Source organism: Plutella xylostella, chromosome 8 (assembly GCF_932276165.1).
Source record: "Plutella xylostella chromosome 8, ilPluXylo3.1, whole genome shotgun sequence".
NCBI lineage: Eukaryota > Metazoa > Arthropoda > Insecta > Lepidoptera > Plutellidae > Plutella > Plutella xylostella.
Genome location: NC_063988.1, coordinates 857,386 through 882,474, shown reverse-complemented (window position 1 = coordinate 882,474; position 25,089 = coordinate 857,386). Strand labels below are relative to the sequence as shown.

Below are 25,089 nucleotides of genomic sequence, written 5' to 3'. Positions count from 1 at the left end.
TATGCTTTACTTGCGTACAAATAATGTTACAAAAGTGTACTCTTTCACCAAATATGAATCCCTCCTTAATACCAACGTAAATTGCAGCTGTTGAGACGACTTTGTAATCAATGATTAGTTTGGTTTAATTGGATTGTCGATATTCGAATGTCCGACTTTTGTGTACAGAGCGGGTGGCTCGCTTACAAATCACCTCTGACTTCCCCTTCGGGGATCACAGTTATGATGTATGTACAGTGAAGGTCAAGAACTCCTGACACCCCTATATAGCTATAACTACAACCCTCCCACTTAGGCGCCACCTATATAAAATAACCTTGAACTACATAAACCTTGTTTCGTTACTAAGACTTCTGTGTGTGTGTTAAAAGATGGCGCTAAATATCGACCTTTATTAATTTAAGCGCCATCTTAAATCAAATATTGGAACTAGCTTCATAAAGTTCATGCCAGAATGTTAAAACCTGTGTTGTTCACTTTTAACTATTGCAAGCCAGCTCAGTGTGATACGAAGTGATTGCATTTTTCACCAATTTAACTACTTGACGGTGTGGTCTAATCGTTAAGGTATTCGGCTTTCAATATGGAGGTCCAGAGTTCAAATCTCTGGAAGGAGTGACTTTTAAAATTTATTTTTATGTTTTTCTTTGTTAATCATTATAGATAGGTTATTTTAGACTATCTTTATCAATATGAACAGGAAATAAAATAAAAACATAATATATAAGAAAAAAAAGCTTTATTTCACTAAACAAGTAAATATTATTAGTCTGTATGCAGAATAATTATGAACAAAAGTAAACAAATTCAAAAATTGTAGAATTACAACAAAGAGAACCAACATGTTACTAAATTTCACAATTTACATCTCTTGTTGTTCTACAATTAAATTATAAATAAGCAACAATTTTATTACTAATTACTTATAAATATGTAATCAATTATTTTAACAGTATGAACAATTATCTTACTAGTTACTAAATAAATTTTACTCATACTTAAACTGGGGACCCGTTAAATACCTACTAAACGTATAATAACATAGTTATAATGTTCCATTTCTTCAATGCGAGTTGTGCTGTTATCGTGTAGAAGATATTTCTCACGCAATGCAAACAGCAACTATAACATCATCTTTAAAATTCTCAAATTGATTCTTGTCATGCGTTTAGCTATTTTATAACAGTTCTTCAGGGCCCATTATAGGACATCCATCTTCGGTAACCTTTAAAAACAATAATTTGATCATGCCTTAATGAATATAATAATTGTGACATTATTACTATAGTGTAAAAAGTATATTATGATAATCTATAAGTAAAATAAATGAAAACCAATAATACTTATATAAAGTAACCAATAAAATTATAAAGAGAAAATACGAACCCAATGTTGTCCTGGCACTTAACTCAATTAACAATGACCTTGTTAATAAATTCGTTTGTCATCGTTACGAATTAATAATGTTGATAACAAATTAATAATGTGTATTATACGTAAATATAAATCAGATGGAATTAACAAAACCCATCTCAATGCAACAAAACATTCTCTTCAAGTCTACAATTTCAATTGAGAAATAAATTCAAAATACCCTCTGCGCTTATAATATTTCATATTGTAAACAATTATCACTACATAGATTATACTTTTTCTAATGAACCGCAGCATATTCACTATTTTGCAAACGAGTTTAACAAGCTTCGTGGCGTAGCGGGCAAATGGTTGGTTTGCGGATAATTGCGACGCGGGTTCGATTCCAGATGAAAAACAAATAGAATTTAAATTTTGTATTTCATAATATTATTGTTCTATGAATTCGTTAGTTTGTGTAAATGATGGATATTATCTAAATGATGGATATAAATAGGAGAATAGTAAAATAGTTCTATATCTGTCTATAGACACGAGCACTACCGCAACATACGTCACACCGACAAATTGGCTTTGCGTAGTTAGAATTTCTATTTGAAATGCAGGGGGTCAGGTTTATCTGCACCTGACTGTACCTATGTGTATTAAAATTTGTGCTTTAAGATTATTTCCATGAAGTTAGTTTTTTACATATTTTAATCTAGTGCAGACAATTTCCTTGGAAAGTGCCTCAATAATTGGGAGCATTACAATTCTGTTTGTGGAGGGGCCAATAGCAGCCGTTTCGGATCGACAACTGGCACTGACCTACGCCAACTGATCAGCATCTGATACGATAGAGTCTCTTGGCTTCACGCCAAAGGTCCAATGTAGGATACACGAGTTTTTGAGTGCAGAACACAAACAGGAGACGTTATACAAGGTGTTGTATAATTGGTATATTAAGCCGAGAGGGGTGACAAATTTCTGAACAAGCTTTTCTCTACGAATTTGAAAACGAAAAAGATATGTACTTAACTTCATCATAACAACTTTGTTGGTCTCGTGATTTTTTCACTATGGGGAGTAGAATATTTTTTCACGAATTTGCAAAAGTCGTAAAACAAGGACGAGTAGAGTTACCCTCTTTCGTCTTACTTTTCCAACAACCTGTATAAGCTACGAAGACTGAGCCACAGGGATCGCATATCAAAGCCCCACTCGGTCGCAAACACAACAATGGTCTCGGATGGGTCCTCAATTGACTGCACGTGTCTGGAGGCCACCTTGATATTGCAGCTCTATTCTGGAAGGTTCTATATTGACGAAAAACGAACGAACGGGAGCTGTCGTGCAATTGGCACGTTTAACACTAAGAGATAGAGTCCAGATCGTTTTTAGTATTATAGAGTAACCTCCCTGGAACATATACGTATGTAGCTCAAATGTTGATATACTGTACGGGGAACTTTCCACCAGATAATATGGCATATGTAGCAGTAGTGATACATTATGTGAAAGAATTCCGTTCACTCTAGTGTTATGCATCCTACTTCCTACTAATATTAAAAAGGGGAAAGTTTGTGAGTATGTCTGTGTGTGTATGTTAGTTACTTCTTCACGACAAAACGGCTGAACCGATTTTAATGAAATTTATAAAGCTCGCTGTAACCCTGGATACGCCACATAGGCTACTTTTTATCGTGTAATTCATACGGGAAAACTTTTTAAGGCGAAGCGAAGCTTCGGGAACAGCTAGTAATTATAACAAATGCTGAAAACCTGTATAAATACCTTTCATCTGTCTCATCAAAGATCCTCTACCGACCCTTTCCTGCGTATGTTTCATTTAGGCCTGGGTCTCCTATTTACGCCGTAGGTCACGTCCAGCGTCACGCCGTAGGCCGCGTCACGATGCTGACTATAGAAATGTACTGATGCGGCCTCCCTCACACGCCGACGTTGGCGCGTAGACATAATGAGCATTGTGACGCGGCCCACGGCGTGACGCTGGACGCGATCTACGGAGTAAATAGGAGACCCGGGCCTTATCGACAGGTACGGTAGACATTTTAGAGCTAACCCGTACTTAATTAGTAGACAAAGTGATGAGAGTGCCTGTTAGCAACGCAGACTAGGGGGAGACACATCAGACTTGGCTCATTCGATTACGGTGACCACTTTGGTACAATATACCCAACAGACCCTATACATTGACCCCCTACTTCTGGTTATACCTATATGAAGTGTCACAACACTGTATCCACGGCTTTCCGCATTCATCCTCACAGGATCAGGAGCGTATTTAAAGATTGCGCGCCCTGGGCTCCTGTAGTTTTCCGCCCCATCAAGGAATGCAAGAAAACAAAAAGAGCAGTCAGTGTTTAGTACCTACCGACCTACATAATACAGGGTGTTGCAAAATTGGTATACTAAGCCGAATCCTACATGTGCAGCATGGTATATCTAAGCCCGAAACTGAAATCAGAATTTGAAAATTAGCGAAAAAAAAATCCATAGTAAAAAGTCACGTGACCAACAAAGTTTCTATGGAAAATGATTTTTTTTTTCCGCGAATTTTCAAATTCTGATTTCAGTTTCAGGCTTACATATACCATGCTGCACATGTAGGTTTCGGCTTAGTATACCCTTTTTGCAACACCCTGTATATGTATAAGAACATTGTGGTGATAGGTTTGGATAAATAATGATATCTTCCGAACAAAAAAAAGAATTTTCTGGATAGAGCACATTTTAGAATGTTCAGAAATAAACTAGTGCAAGGGCGACTAAGTGAGGCAATTTTTTTTTCAAAAAAAGTATACTATTCCACCGGTTCAGAAAAGAACAAAGGCCGGCTTTCTTACTTTAAAAATCCAGCACTGCTCTTCACCAAAATACCTTGGAGTGACCCTGGATAGATCCCTCACGTACAAAACCCACTGCCAAGAAGAAAGTCAGCTCCCGAAACAACCTTCTGCGAACAAGTAGCCTAGCACTGGTTCCGTAGTAGCCGTTTAGTAACGGGATGCCTGAAACCGACACCGCTCTACAAAATCTACTCTCTGGCTAGGATAGCACCCCCTAGCATACGGCGAAAAGTGGCATGTTCTGTTGAGAAAGCCAAACAAGAATGCGACTCCAGACATCCACTTAACTCACATACTGCCGCACCTTCCCGCCTAAAGAGCCGCAAAGCGTTCCTAAATAGTGAGGTGTCCTTAATGTATGAAAACCCACAAAACGCAAGGCTAAGGCTCTGGGAGGAAAAGCAGCCCCATGATCCTTTCCTACCTCTTGAGGAAAAACTTGCTCCCGGTAACAGTCTTCCCTGGCACATTTGGAAGACTCTAAATCGGTTGCGAGCAGAGGTATGCTGCTGCAAGGACAATATTTGCAAGTGGGGCTATACCGTTGGTACCAACCTATGCGACTGTGGCACTGGCACCGCCCCCCAGACTATAGAGTATTTACTCCCCTGTCCCCTGTGCCCTACCACCACTACTCCACTCGGGAAGACTTACTCCAGGCCAACCAGAATGCTACTATCAAAGTTGCTTCTTTTTGGTCTGGACAAATTAAAAAATTCGCATGTTCACTGACACGAAAGAAGAAGTGTAGAGTACCTACCGACCTACATCAATGTAAAAGAACATTGTGGTGATAGCATTGCATAGATAATGATATCCACTGAGCAGAGATTAAGAGACTAAGATTTTTCTGGATATCTAGTACATACATTTTAGAACGTTTAGAATTTTTAGAAATAAACTTGTGCAGGATGACTGAGTGAGGCATTTTTTTTTCTTTAGATTTCCTCCAAAAAATATCGAGGCGGATTTTTTTTTTGACTACATTTCATACTTTTAATAAAATTTCTTAAAACATGAAATCAATTTGCGGAAAGATGGCTCTGGGCCGTTCTAGGCTTACGTCCTAAAATATTGTTCTGTGTTTTTTTAATCCTCCAACCTTAAAGCCCAAGGGCGGCCTACCGGCCGCCCCTGGGGCGCCCTTCGCCGCCTGCCGTCCCGGGCTGTAGCCCTTTTAGCCCTAGGGTAAATACGCCCCTGCACAGGATACGAAGAATCTATTTTAGTATAACATACACATACATATGCTCACGACTGTAAGCCCCGAAGGGGTAGTCCGAGGAGACTCGCAAGCGTGATACGTGACACTCACGTGATAGGTCGCGAGCCGTATCGCCGTTTATGAATGAGTACAATGCACTAAAGTTGTCGGATAAGTGGGCAACACGACTGTCAGATGTTTTCAAGCTGCCCGAAGGCCTCTGACTAGGCTTAACGACTGCTGCCGATGCTGCAACCGGGACCCACGGCTTAACGTGCCATCCGAAGCACAGAAGCGTCCAGAAAAGCACCACTTGAAATCGGTCACCCATCCAATGGCTGATCGTGCCAGTTGTTGCTTAACCTCAGCGATCAGTTGCGATCACTGAAGCCAGCTCGACTACGGACGCTTCTGTATTTTATTATAATCCCTTGTAAATGTAATAAATTTTATCCATATAAGTCCTTTTTACTGTTGTGATCATTTTAACTTGGTCGGTTAGTCAATATGTGTAGTCAACACCATTTACTTCTCGTAGATCTCTTTGGCTCGGAGCCAGTGGATGTAATTCAATCTTTTGAACTGGATACTTTCCCGTTGCACTCCAGACTACAGCTGATTGTACACTCTATTCCGATTTAAAAAGGATTATTTTCCAACGCAGCTGCGGCTCTGACTGCACCTAAAATTTGCTATAAATAATAATGTTTACTGAAAGCAGAATTTCAGATAATTTGATCGGTTAAATAAGTTGGTTTGTTTGTTGTAGATAGTCAGCTGATAAATCAGTTCAGTGTTATGGAAGCTGTGAAATACTTTATTGAAAAATATAACTATTTAACTATAGTACGTCCATTACTATTTTATTTTAGCATATTATGAGCGAATGGAGGATTGTATTTTCCAGAGACGATTTCATTCTCTACTACAAAAGTATCTGCACTCACGAGCAATGAAAAATTTCCAATGACATAATGGAACGGAAATGGCTAGTGGAACTTTTTCATTGCTCGTGAGTTTAAAAAAATGGGTTCTCACCTCACATAGTCAGTGATAGCTATAAGGCCGGTAAAAAGTGCGAAAACCCCAGTCACTGTGATGTCTTTAAATGAATCGATTCACAGTAACTAGGACCTTACGGCGCGCAGCGCTCTCTGGCCCCTAAAAACGAGACTCTTTACTATTCGATAGGCGGTTCACCTGCGTTTTATCTGCGCCCCTGTTAGTAATGTTAAAAACTAATAGAACAAATACACTCACGGGCAATGAAAAGGTTCCACTGAGAAAAGTACCATAAAGAGTAATCACTCTTTAACGGAAAAGGCTAGCTTATTGATGCCTTCTGCAACATTGAAGTACATTTAACAGAGCATCAGGATATTACCAACTAAAATCGACAATATTTTGATCCAATTTTTAATAAAATATTTGAAAAAATTGGGGTCGTTTGTTGCCGGCATTTTGTGAGTGGAACTTTTTCATTGCCCGGCAGTGTATAAATTCCGGTATAGCCTCTGTAACTTCGGTCAACATCACATTATTATCAATAGTACCCCGTAATATTATTTCCACCTACAATAGCTACAGAGTGTGTATTCCTGCAGATGCCTGATCCGGCGGCTGTGCCCGCGCTCGTGCCGCTCCTCCGTCTCCACGGACTCCGAGAGCAGTGACCAGAAGGCTGATAATAACCAGGTGAGATTATCATAGAATTTAGAACCGGTGTTTTAATTGGTAAATTTTCGAAAGTAAAGATAAAGATTAATTGACAACTACAACAAAAAATACAATACAACAATAACAGGCTGCTGTCTAGAGTGTTAAAAAGGCACCAGCTCAGTATGTGCTTTTGATAATAAGGCCACATCGCTGGTTTTCAGCTGGCCCTGATCTATGGTTACCTCAGTCCCGTAATGTCATCTCCGCCATAATTTGGACACCCTGTGTATAGAATGACAGTAGTTTACCATTTATGTTTTACGGTTTCTATACATACCCGAGTCCGCGTTGTTCTATGTTAATGATTTACTTTTGGGTGTGAATTATACTTGATAATGGAAAGTTAAGTTTTATTAGACCTCTGAAAAATAGCCTACGTATTATGTATGGCTTCTACCAAAATAAATGTTTGTAGAGGTAATAAACGGGGACCTCACAAAAGTAGGCTGTCGCGGCGTTCAGCGCTCCATGTTGATACATCTGTCACTTCCATTCACGCAGATATTACGTTTATTGACAAATGGCTAATGTGAGTGCGCTGTTTGTGTTGATGGATTTACCAAAAATATGTTATCATTTTACCAAAAAATATTATGGCGTAGGTATGAATCTTTCCGTACCGATAGTTACTTCAGACACTTATGTTGTTTTTTTATAATGTAGGTACAATAATAATTACTTATAATCACTAAGGCTTTCTCATTTATTTTGAAACGTTAAAAACTCCATAAAAATGCGGTTATGTAGTCGAAAACACCCTTCGTTCTCTATATCTTATTTCAATCAACCTATTAACACCACCGGGATCAACGCTAAGATTTCCAAGTAGGCGATTTATTTGTGAGTAAATAATAAGTTGTTACAAAGTTGAATGTATTTAGCATAATCGCTAATGGTGGCGTAGAGCCAGTAACGTTTACTTAATTTATTGAGAAGAATCAGAGCAAAAAATAAATATTCGTTTTTCCACTTTGGTACAGAGTAATCATTGGTAGAGAGGGAGAATCCTCTGTTGTACATTGCTTAAATATGTATTTAGAAAGTTTAATCGTAAAAATGAATTATTGAGCAAAATGGTAAGTTAAAGTTTGTGAAATAAAATAATAGATATCACAATCAGATAATAGGGGTTTCATTTTATTATTTTCCCCATACCTACCTTCTTACTGTGCTTTTTGAAAAGCTCAAATGCTTGAAACTGGCCATAAAAAGTAAAAAATACCTACAAAAAAGGAACTCAAAATTTTCAGGGTCCTTTAAAGAAAGAAAGAAAAACGTTTATTCGGTGCATTGCACAATGCACACACACGCACGCATCTTTAAAGTTATTATTTGAAAATAGGTTTTATTCACTACTTCTTCCTACTCTACATGGCGTTAAAGTATTTGCCCCGCCGGCTCCGTGATTGATTTGACAGGCTCTCGGATCGCGCTTCTCACTAAATTGCCTTCCTCAAGTGAATCTTAGCTGAAAAACTGCCGGCCGCAGTTTCAGCTGAAATTCGTAGCGGAAAATGTTGCGCTCTAGCTGAAGTGACAGGATCGTAACATGGAGCTTAGCCTTGGATTAACAATATACGAAGAAGATACTGTGTCATATACCTACATAAAACAAAGCAAAAACCTTTTACCTAACATATGTTTGTAACTAGTAATTAAAATAATAAGATGTAAAACCTAGGCACGTAGTACCTACACTAATTTCTTAAATTAAAATTAATAATAAAACTAACTTCTACACATAATATATAAGTACAGTAATATTAGAGGAAATCTGTAATTGGCCTTACTGTTATGTTTTTACCTTGTATTTGTACCATTGTAACGCTGTTGATTTTCCTAAATAAAAAAAAAAAAAAAAAAAAACAAACATTTTATTTATTGTCGAACCGTTTTAAGTTCAACCTAATGACAACCTTGGTACCAATTAATAAAGTCACATATCTTCTAACCGGTCTAATTCAAAAATAAGAGGTCAGTGGTGTCAGTGGGGTGTTATTTGTCGAGACGTTTCTTTTGCACTGACACTCCATTTTGTTCGTAGGTATATTGTTAAACTAAGAGCGTAGCCTTAGCCAGCCTGCTAGACTGTAGCTCTTGATGGCTAGCCCCGCTCGTAACATAGCGTATGATACAAGTTAGTTGCATAGAAGGAGACTCTATTACATACTTCCACAGACTTGGATACTCCTAGATTTCCTCATATGTATCTGTATGCGCTTAATTCTAAAAAATAGTCCTCAATAGTATGGTCCTAAAATCCAGATTAGTCTGCGATAAGTTTAAAAACTTTAAGAGCCTATATTGTATTCATAATATAATAATTACTTATTCATAACATTATTATAACCATTCCATTAAAAGCCACTACAGGGAGAACATTTTATTATGATAATGGCCAAGCTAATCACATAAGTTAGACGAGTACATTCATGTTCCCTAGACACAAGTGTGTTTGTGGATTAGATAGAGTTTTATTGTTACATGACAACATTAGGAGCATAGTTTTAACTGAAAATTGCAACGAGTTATTGTGTAAATATTATTTTAAATATTCAGGATTATACGGCTCGAATCTCCCTAAACTATGTAGTTGATTTTAGTTGAGTGTGTTATTTTATGCTCGCATGTGTAGGTAATTAGGTGATCTTACATGATCTTCTACGTGATTTTTAACGTAATGTAAATGTCGCAGGCATCTGGTTTAATCTCCTGTTTGATTGAACCGCTAGCCCGTTCATTGGATGACGCTATTCAGTTGTATGACTAGGCCGAACGTTGATTGTACAAGCGTCACAAAACGTCCAACTAGTTAGCGGACTTAAAATCAGTCAGGTGGTGAATAAAACAAATATGGCGTCTAACAGCGAACAGCTGACACAAAAAGCACTTGTTTTGTTATTTTTTGCAAATAAATTAGCTTTAAAGTGCGATATTTATGTTAAAATAGTGTGACAACATGGATTTACCTATTATTACACCGCCGGCGGATAGTTTCAAAGAAAAAAATGAATGTGCTGAAACTGGATAATTATGAACAACAATATCAAGGTACTTCTCTGAATAACGTTCAGTCAAGACGTTGGACGTTACAGTCAACCACTTGACGAGTTGTTCTTTAGTCGTTCAACTGAGTAGCGTCATCCAATGAACGGGCTAGCGGTTCAATCAAACAGGAGATTAAACCAGATGCCTGCGACATAAATACACTCACGGACAATGAAAAGGCCACTCACAAAATGCCGACACCAAACGACCCCATTTTTTTTCATAAATTTAATTTAAAAAAAAAAACGAAATATTACCGTTTTTAGTTGATTATATGCTGATGCTGAGGCAGAAGGCGTCATTAAGCTAGCCTTTAGGGGTAATTTGGTGATTTTCTCAGTGGAACCTTTTCATTGCCCGTGAGTGTAAGTAAAATGACCACTGCGTCATCTTATAATTCCTTACTTACGCAAAATCGTAGAAAACCCCAGCAAATCTAGCGTAAATAGTGTTCATACATAATTAAGGTAAACCCTTAACTCCTTGTGGCTCGCCCTGAGCCCTGTCGACCCTGCAGTGAGACCACACTGCCTCAGGCCTGGGTCTCCTAGTTTATGCTATATGCGGCGTCCGACTTTGGCGTAAACGTTTCGATCAACGTCCTACGGCCTACCTACGGCGTCTACGCGCCAACGTCGGCGTGTGAGGGAGACCGCATCAGTACATTTCTATAGTGAGCATCGTGACGCGGCCTACGGCGTGACGCTGGACGCGACCTGCGGCGTAAATAGGAGACCCAGGCCTCACGGCTCAGGAGGGTTACACTATATTGACGAAAAACTAACGAACGAGAACTGTTGTACAATCTTATGTAAAACTGTTCGCCAACTTATCTAAAAACTGTTCGTGCTCTTTCTTCTTTTACTCTTTCTATCTTTCTATATTCCCTGTGTGTGTTAAACTGTAAGTACTATTTTGGAGTTCGGACTTTTAATTTAATACGTCGCACCTCAACATACCTAAACATTTAATACAATGAATGACATAGAGTTGTGGCTCGCACAGCAGAGATCCTATACATTTCAAAAGGTTGCTAACTAAATTTGTACGTTTGTTTTTCGGAAGCTATAGTGACTCCCCTGGACCGTTACATTTATCTGTTAATAATAGCTCCAGCTAAAATAGAGGGGTGTTTTTTTTTTTTTTTTTTTTTTTTTTAAGATTTTATTATCACTCCACAGACTTTATGTCCGTGCCTTTTTGAGAGATCAATATATTGTGAGAGTTTGGTTGTTTTTTGTCTTCATCTTTTAACTACTCACTACTCAATGTGGAAGCTTATAATATATATATTTTATCTTTTATATATATATATACCTATATATTATTAATAATTTTTTTTTTTGCACTCCTGGAGGAAAATCTACACAGACACCTGGGAAGGGGACCCAGGTAGTGTCGGCCTTTAACCGACTAAAAACCCCCAGTTGTGCATTTCTTGTTTTTTTTTTTTTTTTTTTTTTCTTTTTTTTTTTCTTTGTTTCACACAGTCACACTTACAATTATAATGGCAACAAACATTTGAAGGGTAGGGCCCGTGTCAGCTGTCTTCAGAGAACTTAACAGACGCCTGTCAGTGGCCACACACTCCTTTTGTCATCGCTGTTGTTTTGCCTGGTGTTAATGTGTGACAGTGTTCTTAAAACTATCTTAATTTTATTGGTTAGTTCTTATACAGATAATATTAATTCATGATATACTATACAATACCTACATATCAAAACTATACAATACATGCTATAGGTATACTATACATAACAAAACTATAAAATACATGCAATACGGTTTGGCCGTCAATATAAAATTAAAATCAAAATTCTCCTATTCCGCTCCATTTTGCGTTGCCAAAAGCCTTGATTGCTGGGCAACGACCTCTTTGTCCCGATTTTTTATTGCCATCTTTAGGTTGTACTCGAGGATCCGTTTCTTCGGTGCTGTTATTGCCGTTCTAGCGAGGTTGCCGATAGCGTCCTTGGTGTCATCCGCATAGTAGGTGCAGGCGGAGGTGTGCCTCGACAGCGCCACTACTGCGTGAGGTATGCTATCGTGCAACTTTATTTTATCTTTTGTTTTTATGATAATGACGGATTCGTACGTCAATCCCTGTGCTTCGTGTATGGTTAAGACGCGTGATCCCGTTCCTTCTCCAAACCCTTGGCTGGTCAGGGTCTCTTTTTCTTCCTGTGTATGCGTCAGGAATAGAGTGTTGGTTTGGGATTTTGGAATTGCTGCGTCTGTAAACCTTTTCAGCTGCAGGGATTGGATACGCGTTGTGGCTGCGTATATGCCTGAGTATACTTCTCTTAGGGCGTATGCAACATCCATGGGGTTTCTGTATGAGCACAACAGCTCCTGGGTGATGTTTGCTACCAGTGTTGGGCGACTGTACCTTAGTTCGAATAGGTTCTCTCTGTCTATGTACGGTAGCTGGTTGATGTCTCCGATTAGAGCAATATCACTGGCACGGGACAGGCGGGCGGCAATTACGATTGCCCCGAAATGGTTCATCAGGGCCTCGTCAATTATCAGGCGTTGGCATCCGACATGTTCTCTAAAGCCGTTTACTAGGACTGATGCCATCGTACGTACCCTAGTTCTAACCATGTCCCCGATCCTATGCGCTAGCCTGTTTCGTATATCGACGGCCGCCTCAGTTGTCGTGGTGATAATGGTGTCTTTGCTCACATCGAAGTTATTTACCACCCAGGTTGTCTTCCCACATCCAGGTACCCCGTTCACCCAAGCGATGGTGGGCATCGTCCAGCTATTCCAGGTAGCGTTAATGGTTTCCGCTTTTGCTAGGATTTTGTCCTCTAGCATAATCCTGGTACACTGAGCTACGACCACCATTTGGTTGTTGTGTGGGAGAGTGAGTTTCGGGATGTTGCATTCCCAGGGCACGAATCCGCATTCCTCGCTATAAGCCGCCATATACGCTCCAGTCATTTTGCCTCTGAGGACTTGGCAACTACTGTTATCGTATATGCAGGCTTCGGCCTCCTCGAGTAAAACTTTTAGCCGGCTTTCGTTCTCTTGCCTGTAGGTCTGCATGATCGTTTTGCAGGACAAGAGATTTACCTGTTTTGTGGCGGTTGTAATTGCCATAAATTCGATGGCGGCATTCTCTAGATGGTCGTTTGAGGTGGTAGCTGTTTTCAGCTTCGGTGGGACCACCTGGCCCATATCCGCTCGAGTAATTTTCCTCTGGGCAAGCCTTTTTCCAGTTTTAGGTTCTCTGGAGATTTGGCGCCTCTCGGGTGTCCTCTGTGGTTTTCCTATAAGGCTTGAGGCAGCTGCTTTAAAAGCCTGGAGGAACCCTTGGACACGCCCTTGCGATGTTAAATTGTGCATCCTCCTTTCCATGTTCTGTTGTTCTGAAGTGGCGACAGCCCCAGCGGTCATCCTCTCCTGTAGGCGTTCAGATCCGGTGACCAAGTATTCGGCTTGTTGGTGGCAGTTGTCAATGCCCCTCGCAAGTATATGACCTTTGAGAAAGCTTAGATCTTCGCCTCTGTCCTCGTACACCACTATTTCATGATGTTTTGAGGCTTTTAGGCAACCCAGCTGGTCAACAATTTCGCCTTTCCTATACTCGATCACCATTGCGTCTACGCTTATTATCCTGGGGACGTTACTGTCTAGCGCTATCTCTTCAAGCTTACTGAGCCATGAGCATGCCTGAACGAACGGGGTGTCGTCGGCCCACTCGAATAGTGCGATGGTCTTATTACGCCATCGCACTAGTCTGCAGGGCTGATTTCCCACTAGGGTTACTGGCAATGCGTCGTAGGCTTTACGCTTCATGGTAGCCTTCGATGTGCTCCCATTTAGGAGAGAGGCTAGGCCGGGTGATATGGCCACGCTCTTTCGCGCCCCTGAGATACAGAAGCTGATGCCGAGTCTTTCACTGCTTTCGTCCATGAACAGAGCCACGCTTCGGAGTCTTAGTCTAGCTTCTCCTTTTTCTCCACAATCCAACAGCTGATGTGTTGCTGTTTCTTTAGGAGTTGCTTGTGGTGGTGCTGTGATGGTTGTGACTGAGGCTTGATATACTGGTATTGATTGCGGGTCGGGGCGGGGTATGGTGCTGTTTCTCCTGGCTGCTACTCTGAAGACACGATCTGAATAAGATAGAAAATGAGGTCTATGCTTGGTGTCTGCCAGAATATCTTTTAATTCTGACTCCACCAAATTCCTGTCTATCAATGTCTCCAGATCTTGTCTTGCAGCAAGGAAACGGGGGCAGTCGAGAATTATATGCCAGACCGATTCAATGATGTTGGGGTCGCATTCACATTCTGGGCTTTCTTTGAGTTTAAATCTGTACAAATAGAGGGGTGTTTGATATCAATACTTTTCACATAATTATTATGTCACTGACTCTGCCCATAAACCCGATATATGATACACTTCTGTAACTCAGAGGTAAACAATAACAATGACCAATCCAAAACTATTCAGAGCGGGAATTTTTGTGGTTATAGGCTAAACACTTATGATGCTATAATATGTATAATTTTAATATATTTATAACAAATATATTAACTATTACTTCAGTAAAACAAAATAATGTGTATTGATATAAAATACTAGACTTATGATTCTACCACCAAAGGTGTATATTTTAATTCATTATTGTGTTGCACTATGGTTAAGAGAGCCAGCATGGACTCAGGGGCTTTCTGAAAAAACTTACTTTAGTAATACCACGTAGAGATGCCATTTTAAAGAACGTACGGTATTTATATTTATCAATACATTTTTCATAAGCCAACTCATTAAAATATATTTCAAAAGACATTTCGATGAGAATTTCACGTTGAAAATCTGTAGGAAATTTCTCTCTTGAATATTAAACGCTGAACAACTTTAGCGCCCGATAAAAACTTACAAGTAAACGATATTCTGTAACTTTGCTTGTTAGTAATATTCAGGCACTAACAAGGCAAGGAAGTACTTCATTCTTAAAGTCAACTGCAAAATTGAAACAAAATCTCATTAACTAGGTATTTACGTAAATAATTTAATTGTTGATCGTAACATAACCTTGTATTAAGCTACTGAATACTTTTTACAGGACAGGGTACCATCAAAGGGGGGCTATTTTCAAAGTTATTCAAGTAAATGTACATTTTTGCTGTTTTTTTTTGTCCAAAAAACTAGATTAGGTGCTTGTAACTTATTTTATGTAACTATTTAGCAGTTGTGCATATTTTTATTGGATAGAAATGGCTTTTTGCGGATAAAAGCATTTTATTTCATGTCCGTAAGGCGTTTAAATCTCGAGATATAATTTTTTATGAAAACTAAGTATCTCAAACTTTTAAATGGCCGCCATTTATAGAATATTGAGATTTGACCCCACATATGGGGGTGTTTTCTCGATGAAATCACTCGTAGAATACACCCTTCAAGTTTGTCGGGTTCGAAAAACAACACATTGTATAACAAAACACGTGACCAATAAAGTTTCTAAAGAAAAGCAAATAATATTCACCAGCAATGAAAACGTGCCACCTGCTATTGTCGTTCCGTATGTCACTGGAACATAAAAGAACAAGTTGTTTAGAATGTCTGCAGAATCACCCTATCGCTTTACTTTACCTCTTTTGCAACATTCTAATCCTAATCCTAACTAATATTATAAATGCGAAAGTAACTGTGTCTGTCTGTATGTTACTCTTTCACGCCAAAACTACTGAACGGATTTGAATGAAATTTGGTATAGATATACGGTCAAGAACCTGGGAAGAACAAAGGCTACTTTTTATCCCGGAATTCCCACGGGAAAACTTTTTAAGGTGAAACGAAGCTCGCGGGAACAGCTAGTTCTGTATAAAGCGACCCCTACACGTTTATGTAGCGTCAGCAACGGACGCGAGATGTTCAATTAATTCCGCAGGTATCTGGCCTCAATCCGTCTGCTACTGCTCAATTAAAGGTTATCAGACCGAAACAGTTTCTGCGTAGTCAATTACAGTTTACGGGAGTCGCCACTTTCATTTCATTAGAATTCAATTGTGTTCTTTTCTCGGTTTAGACTTAGTATGAAACAAGTATGGAAAACATCGATTATGTTAGGTACACATTAATAAAATTAAAGTTTGGGTGCTACGAGTAAACCTGCTGCCTTTATGTTGTAACTATAAAAAACCGTATTCTAACCTACCAGAGCGGTGGTAGCTCAGTCGGGTAAGAGCGGTGGTAGCTGAGTCGGGTAAGCGCCCGCTTCTCACGCCAGAGATGCGGGTTCGAATCCCGGCGCTGACATGTACCAATGAGTTCTTTTCTGAATTTAAGTACAATGTATACCATCGCTCTTACGGTGAAGGAAAACATCGTGAGGAAACCTGCATATCTAGATTTAGCACATCTAGATATGTGAACCCACCAACCCGCAGTGGATCAGCGTGGTGGGAAAATGGTCCAAGCTTAGGAAAGCAGTTTAAACCTTGGGGATATGCACAAAGGTTCCATTCGAGAGAGCCATTTGCAGGAACTGTTACCCCCACAGCGAATAGAATAGAATAGAATAGAACCGTATTCTATTATATTCTGAGGGGGTGATTGGGGTGAAGCTCCTGTATGGCTCTCTCGAGTAGAACCTTTGTACATATCCCCCTAATTTGCTCTTTCATCTTCAGTGTAAATTGTAGCATCAAGCCTGCATGGATGCTGTAAAAGCTGTGGTAGGCGCTCTGTAGGTCCAAGAATTCTATTCTATTCTATTCTATTCTCTGTGGGGGTGTTAGTACCTGCACCTGGCTCTTTCGAGTGGAACCTTTGTGCATATCCCCAAGGTCTAAACTGCCTTCCTAAGCTTGGACCATTTCCCACCACGCTGGTCCACTGCGGGTTGGTGGGTTCACATATTTAGATATGCTAAATCTAGATATGCAGGTTTCCTCACGATGTTTTCCTTCACCGTAAGAGCGATGGTATACATTGTACTTAAGTTAAAAGAACTCATTGGTACATGTCAGCGCCGGGATTCGAACCCGCATCTCTTGCGTGAGAAGCGGACGCTTACCCGACTGAGCTACCACCGCTCCGGTCCAAGAATAGATAATGTCGTTTCAAATAAATGGATATGCCAGAATGTGTTTAACTGAAGAAACCCGCATGTTTAGTTTAACTATTGTTGATAAAACAGCGCTCCTTGGTTGAGACCCGGTGATGAATTGATGATGATTCAGCTAAAATATAACAAGTTAGTTAATTCAGACAAGATCTTAAATATAAAACCAGATATAGGTATTGTCATTATGTCCTATCACGAAGACAGGCTTCCAAACGCTCCGCCACGAACAAAGACCGTCCGAGTCACACAGTAAAAAAACCTATAATAAAAACTCATTATTCAGACGATTACGAGTTTGCCAAACTGCATTTTTGCAGCCATCGTTCTCTAGAGAAGCCATTTTAAGCTATACTTGCGTCTCTCTCTAACGCACAGGAGTGAGAGGGACGGAAGAGTGCGCTTGACCTATGCGCTTGCGCTGCGCCGACCGATTTTTGGCAATACACCCGTGAGAAAAGGTTTCGCATGCAATTTTGATTTATTTTCTATTTTAATTAATAATGGTGTCTGTTAACTATCACTGTTACTTACTTAAATTTTATCAATATTTTTTCAATTTTCATTTAAATTGGTTCAGCCGCACAGAGTATTAACGAGTGTACGTTCCCAAGTGCTCAAAGGTTGGTTATTTTACTAAATATACTAATGAGTAATCGATTTTCGGATTTGTGTTTTGGAGATAGAAACGGCAGTTCTACATGTTTCAGGAGAATTTTCATCAGAATATTACAATCTTTCATGAAATGTCCCCCTGGAGTATTACTTCTCCCCTGCAGAGTTCACAAGGTTTAGCTAGCAAGTGTATTGACCGCAATGAACTTCACTTTACTGCAGGGGAGGTGAAGAAGGTGATATTTGATATGACTAGGGGAAAGTCGCCGGGACATGATGGCCTTAGCATTGAACATCTGATCAATGCAGGTGTTCACTTGCCTCGTGTTTTGGCAATGCTCTACTCGTGCTGCTTGGCGCACTCTTACCTACCTGATGATATGATGAAAACGGTTGTAGTGCCGGTGGTGAAGGATAGTACTGGCGACCTTACCAGCAAAGGTAACTATAGACCCATATCGTTGGCTACAATTCTGGCAAAGGTCTTTGACAGGATACTGGCAGCTTAATCTCTGTCTTCCAGTAAACGATGCGCAATTTGGCTTTAGAGCGGAATGCTCTACAGAAAGTGCCATTCTTGTTTTAAAAAGTACGGTGAGATATTATACGGAAAGACGAACACCTGTCTTTGCCTGCTTCCTCGACCTGTCAAAGGCCTTTGATCTCGTAAGCTATGAATTGTTATGGAAGAAGTTAACCGAGGTGGGGCTCCCTGATGCAATTACGTCTATCTTTCGCTACTGGTACGATAACCAAGTTAATGTTGTTAGGTGGGGGAATGCATTTTCTGATTCATATAAACTTGAATGTGGAGTTAGGCAGGGTGGACTGACCTCCCCTATTCTATTCAATTTCTATATTAATGCTCTGATCGAGGAAGTCAGCAGACAACAGTATGGTTGCTATATTGACGGCATATGCGTTAACAATATTAGCTATGCCGATGATATGGTGCTGCTGTGTCCCTCGATCAGTGCTTTGATGAAATTACTTGGCATCTGTGAAGGCTATGCTGAGAGACATGGCCTTACCTATAACGCGAAGAAAAGTCAGATTCTGGTTTTCCGGGCGGGTAAGCGTGCGACTAGTACTGTACCGGAGATATGTTTAAATGGGACTGCCCTCCAGAGAGTAAGTAAATTTAAATACCTAGGACATTGGGTGAACGAGGATCTGACAGATGATTGTGACATGGAAAGAGAGCGCAGGGCTCTCTCGGTCCGTAGTAATATGATTGCTCGCAGATTTGCAAGGTGTACAGAAGCCGTAAAGATAACTCTTTTTAAGGCTTATTGTCAATCTTTTTATACCTGTGGTCTGTGGATCAGTCATTTACGGCGGACGGGGAGTGTCCTGCGCGTCCAATATAATAATGCATTTAGGATGTTGCTGGGGCTGCGTTGGCGGTGCAGCGCGTCAGGAATGTTTGCGGAAGCGCGTACCTCCGATTACTATGGCATCATGAGGGCCAGAGCCGCGTCGCTGCTGCACCGCGTGAGATCCACCTCCAATATCATCCTGAGCACGGTTGTAGACAGTTTTATTAAACATTGGGTGCGGTTATCAATTCTGCATAATTGTAAATTAAACTAAATATTTTTCAAAAAATCTCATTAGATAAGGACTAACATTAGAAATAAGGTAAATTGTATACTAACACGTTGGATGATTTCCCAAATAAACTGTTTATATTATTAAGGTAAAAATGAAAGGGTTCACCTTATTAAGTTTTAATATTCAATTAAATTCATTATACCTAATATTCAATGAAGTAAAGAAAATTAATAAACGCGATTATTAAATATTTATACAAACATAGGAAAGAAAAGTTATTTTGCAAGAGTACGTATCTTTCTGCATCTGTGATTAAAAAAAAAATGTTTTATGTCTTCACGATTACATAACTTTTTTCCCTTTAATGTATTTTAAGCCAGCGAATCAAAAGATTGTACTATTAATGTAGATATTGAAACATACAAAAAAAAAACAAAATAGTCAGTGCACTAGTGTTGCTGATAATGCTAAAGTTTTCAAAAACACCTATAGATACCAATTCACAAACAAGATAACATCTAATGGGATATCGTTTATTCAATTTAACCCAACAATGTACGGATGCTGGTCAATTTATACTCTTGGAGCCGGGTTTGTCATTGTCACCTTGTGTGCCTAGCCTAGTTAGGGTTTACGAGGTAGCAAACACTATCTAGACAGCAACATGCACCGCTAGTTCAGATAATGTACATACACTAAGAGACTACTGTATGTTTAGCCACTGGCGGCTTAGTCTCGTCTTTAAAAGAAATACAATGAACAGTGCCAAACTGTTATTTTCCATTTAGACCACGAACATACGAGAGGTTTTTGGGGGTATGAAAAAAAACGTTTCAATAATAGCTGATGTTCCCTACCTAATACGCTGATAATTAGACAATCAGGATATATTCATATATTATAATAAGTCACACTGCACTTCAACTGCTTGAAATGGGCCACTACCTATTAAAACACATAATAATTATACGAAATCTTCATAATATAACCCTATTCAGAACGTACCTCCGAGAGAAGAAACAAAAGAGCGTGATTGGCTGAAAGTTTCAATGAAATAATAATCAGATTAATCAGCGGCTCTAAGTTTTCTTCAGCCGGCTGGATTTCTGCCATTGTGTCTAAAGTGTGTTGAAACCGCAATTGTTGGAATTTAACGTCGAATTAAACATTTATCTTTTAAGTTTATTTTTAGTTAGTGCAAATTAACTGTGCAGCTGGCCAGGGGTCACGCCTAGTACGCCAAAGCTAGTTAATATGACCTCTGGTTTTTATCAGTAAGGTGCACAGTTAATTCGCACGAGTAGTTCTAAGTATTTTAAAGTTCTCCTCTACTGTTCATGTTAAAATAATTTTCTGTACAGGTTGGTATATTTGATTTGTCTAGGGGTGAAACAGTTCACGTGTCATTTTTGTATGAAGAATAGTTTTTTTCATGAATTTTCATATTCTTACCATACTTAAAATATTTAAGTACTTAGCTACTTATTATTCCATAAAGTCACTCTTTCAACCACTTTTCCACCCATATCGCAATTGCAAAACAATTTAGTATTCTATCCATTGGCATCCACATTCTGTATGCATAAAAGTTTTAAAAGCTTTTCATTTTAATAAACCGCTGTCAATCAGCGTCATCCAAGCGTATGATGCAAAAAATGCACGATCGACGTTTTCATCCACTGAATATTAAAAGAAAAATTCATATAAAACTCCGTTTTTTATTGAAACGTTTTTGCAGAGGTGTACAACCCCCGAAATCTATATGTACATTATTTCTATCCTCTAGTACTTATGGATAATGACTACCTTCACCCATCCACACTGCTGCACCTCACACACACACACACAAACACACACACATGCACACAGGAATCTCACCACTACACGGGGGAGACTAACACCAAAATTTCACGCACACTGGGTGGTGGCGGTAGTTGCAGCTCGCTCACTGAAATAGGGTGAGTTATAATGTGAGCGTAATGAAAAAAAAATTCTAACTTCTTCTTCAGCAGTCCACTGCAGAGCCCGTAGCATAAGTTTTCATCGTAAACGTGAAGTAATTTTGTATGAAAATATGAACAGCGCCCCTGGCGGTCGGTAGCAGAGTAATTTTAGTTCACGGTCACGATGAAAATTTATGCTACGGGATCTGGGCGTAGGGCCTTTCCCAAAGCAGGCCACTGAATACTGTCTATTAGATTGCCGTTGCACCCATGTATACATACCTACGTTAGTAAAATAAATGCCACAGTCCTAAATAAAGAAACCACAATGTTGAATTACGCCACAAAAGCATGCTATACCTTACTACTTTTTCAGAGCGTGAAGTAATGTTATCCCCCCTTATCCGAACGGAGAGTAATTGGTAAAAACATTACCCTCCTCCTTCGGCAGTCGGGTAAAAATTGACGTTTATCAGAAAAGTTTATATTTTTACGATGAATAAAAATATTTGACTTTGACTTTGACTTTGTTTAATAATATCATATTATTATCTCCACATCCTTTTTTATTATTTGGTGTGATGGAAAATATTAAATGCAAGTAGAAAATGGTACAGGTAGTTTCATAAGGATATCGGTGAAAATTCCGGAAAAGTATCAAAGTGATAAGATGTTTACAATAGTATAAAAATAAATTCTTTGAAGTAACAGATCTTACGCCACCTTTGTTAAGCAAGTAGGAAATGTTCGGATCTTATTCTTATGGGTTATTGAAAAAAAAAGAATCTCTTCTGTATTGAGTCGAAAAAAAACCCGTAATCTTTGATTATCCTCGTAGGAGACCGGGTTGAAAGAGGGATTTACGCTAACTGAAAAATATACGAACCTTTTTTGTATTAAACGAATTTCTGATAAAGCTGCTTAATGTTAGTAGATGGTGCCACTTTTTTCATTATATTATAATTCATAAATTTAAAGGATTTTTTTATACAGTTTATAATGTGTCTGCATTATTTTAACGAATTTATATAAAAGCTTTAATCGAGAGCAAATAATCGCGAATTTGTTTTGACAACGTTTTTGGATTGAAATTGTATTTGATTAATGATACTAATTACCTCGTGGATGTCTATAATGTTTCTGCATTTTTTTACACATTTTTTTTGCCGAATCCTACATGACTGTGCTATCTAAGCTCAAAAATGAAAAGCTTTGATCGAGAGGAAAGAATTGCAAACTTCGATTTTTGGATTCAAATTGTACTGAATTACAGAGTAATTACTTCGAGAATGTTCTTCGTTTTGACGTTACGATAGGGCTCCTGTTCTTAGTACCTACCCATTCATTAACTTCTAAACGCAAATTTTATGATACAGCACCACATTATCGCGAACGTATTGCACTGGTGCATCGTGCATCACAACATAGCCCTTACCCTTTTCTCCCAACTCTTCGCTGTGTGTGAGTGAATGCAACTCTCGCGCATTTTTCGGCAATTTTTTCTTATTATCTGTGTGTGTGTGTGTGTGAAATGTTCAGGTGTGCGTCGCATTTGTGTGTGTGCTGTGTTAGCCGGTTTTCGGCAACTAAAGTACTTTTAGGACATCGTATAGAAACCTATAGGGCTTTGTAGGCGCGCATATTTTGTTCAAGTTATTTTCGTGGTTAGTTTTTGCTGCCATTGCTGCTTGTTTGTTGCATCTGTTCCTTTTCTTTAGTGTTTAAAGGTGGTGATGTTAAATTGGTGAAAATGATGAAAAAATATTGGTTCCTTAACTTTACCTTACGTGTCTTTGGCTAAGGGGATTACTACAAAAAACGAAACAAACTCAAAAACATTAAAATTTGTACAAGCTTTTAGAAAGCTTTTAAATACCAAAAACGTAAACAACAAAGTTTTCATCTACCTATTTAGATCTATTTTATTCTGACTAATATCTAATCTATCAGACGTCATCAGAAACATCTGTTCTGTAAACCAAAAGTTTTTTTTTGGTTCGTCAATCTTCGTATTCTGTTTTTTTTTAGGTGCGGAGTTTCCAATCGTCGTTTTCTGCTCCTCAACTGACGAGTCCGCACAGTTCGATCACTTTATCTGCTATCTGTACTCAATAAATTCTGGTTAGAGAAACCTTCTGAACTTTTCGACTGTACGGTCCACGTCAAAAGTGAAAAAAGCTTTTGCATTACATATTTAAGTCTATACCTAGATGTTGTGGTCGTTTTTAAAAGTGCTTTTGTTTTTTAACGTTTAATCAATTAATGCATTATTAATAGTTGGTATTCTTTCATTAAATGGCATTTTTTCTTAAAGAATTTGTGTGTAATAAAAATGACGGGAGAACAAGTAGAATACTCTTATACTTATACCTCACATCAAAAAAAATATTAAACTAATCAAATATTACTGGCAACCAGTACACACATACTTTGTGCTATATTTTTTATATAAAAAAAAAACACGCACTCACGCCTTGTACTAATGTACTCCCTTGCGGGGTAGGCAGAGGTGCATTGCTGCACCCACTTTTCGCCAGAGTGAATGTTAGTCCCAATGTAATAGGGGGCGGGCCTATTGCCATTTTACGGGCACATCCAAGACCCGAGAACAAATATCTGTGTTTAAACAAATATCTGCCCCAGCCGGGAATCGAACCCGGGACCATCGGCTCAGTAGTCAGGGTCACTAACCACTACGCCATTCTTCATATATATATTTTTTATGTTTCCCCTTTTAAGGATTGTAAATTAATGAAATGGGTCATCAACCTTAATAAACTATTGCTCTAAGCCTTATGAAGTACCTGAATTTTTTACACGAATGACCATCTGATTCTCTCCCTATACTATACCACTTTAGTAACACCCTGTAGCTCAACAACTGCCGGATCACTGTGCACCCGCCTGTACTGCAGCTTAATGAGAGAAAGCTCGCGTCGGCTTCCCAGAAACAGCTTTGTTAGACCCGCGGGCTGATTGAGCACTGCGGGGTCACTCTATCAATCCACTAATGAATGAAAATATTCCACGCAAAGGGGAGTCACACTCCGAATGAACAAGAATTGTGACGCAATCGGCACGCTTAGTGCCAATTTCTCCATAGTCGGTAAGAGCTTATCCAGGTATTAGTGGCTGACTTTTGACACATCTGGCAAGAATTTTATTTGGAGATGGTATGGAGAAATTGGAGCTTAATACAAAGTTATAGAGTCGTGGTTACAGCTGCAGTTATGTTTTTCCGAAGCTTCGGAGATCCGCGGCTCCATCGCGTGCTGATTGCGTGAAAATTTGTGTTTGTTCGTTCGTTGATTTAGAGAGTGACCCCGCCTGAACAGACTTATTGCGTGTTGTTATTTGGATTAAATTCAACACTTTTATTCATTTAAACTGTATTCTGGAAGTGTTTTTTTTTTGTCAACTGAATGAATAATCTAAAGACGGGAAAACATTTAAGACCCAAAGTGACATTTATTTTGATCGCCTGAACTGATAATTTTCATGAAAAAATACTAAGAATATGGCATTAAGAAATGAAAAAGCTTTGTTTTATTAATAATACCACCCCATCACGTCTAAAACTAACTTATAAACAGCCAAATATTCTACCCATGAACTACCCTGCCCCCCTCCCCTCCCCTGCACACAGGCGACAGAGGAGGAAGCAAGCTGAAACCAATTAAACTCATAAAGGCTAAAACCAATAAA

General features: G+C 39.0%; 1 protein-coding gene and 1 long non-coding RNA gene across 2 annotated transcripts in view; one reads left to right on the top strand and one right to left on the bottom strand.

Moving 5' to 3' along the window:
* LOC105384336 overlaps positions 1–25,089 on the top strand; it is a 71,766-nt gene that overhangs the window by 29,816 nt on the left and 16,861 nt on the right. Inside the window, exon 4 of the mRNA XM_038114819.2 lies at positions 7,032–7,122. Coding sequence (XP_037970747.2) covers positions 7,032–7,122 — 91 coding nt within the window. The remainder of the gene's footprint in view (positions 1–7,031; positions 7,123–25,089) is intronic.
* Positions 953–23,918, bottom strand: LOC119693377. Its single transcript, XR_007266569.1, has 3 exons — positions 23,865–23,918; positions 1,387–2,009; positions 953–1,225 (listed from the first exon to the last, which is right to left on the bottom strand). It is a non-coding gene; the product is annotated as an uncharacterized LOC119693377 (long non-coding RNA).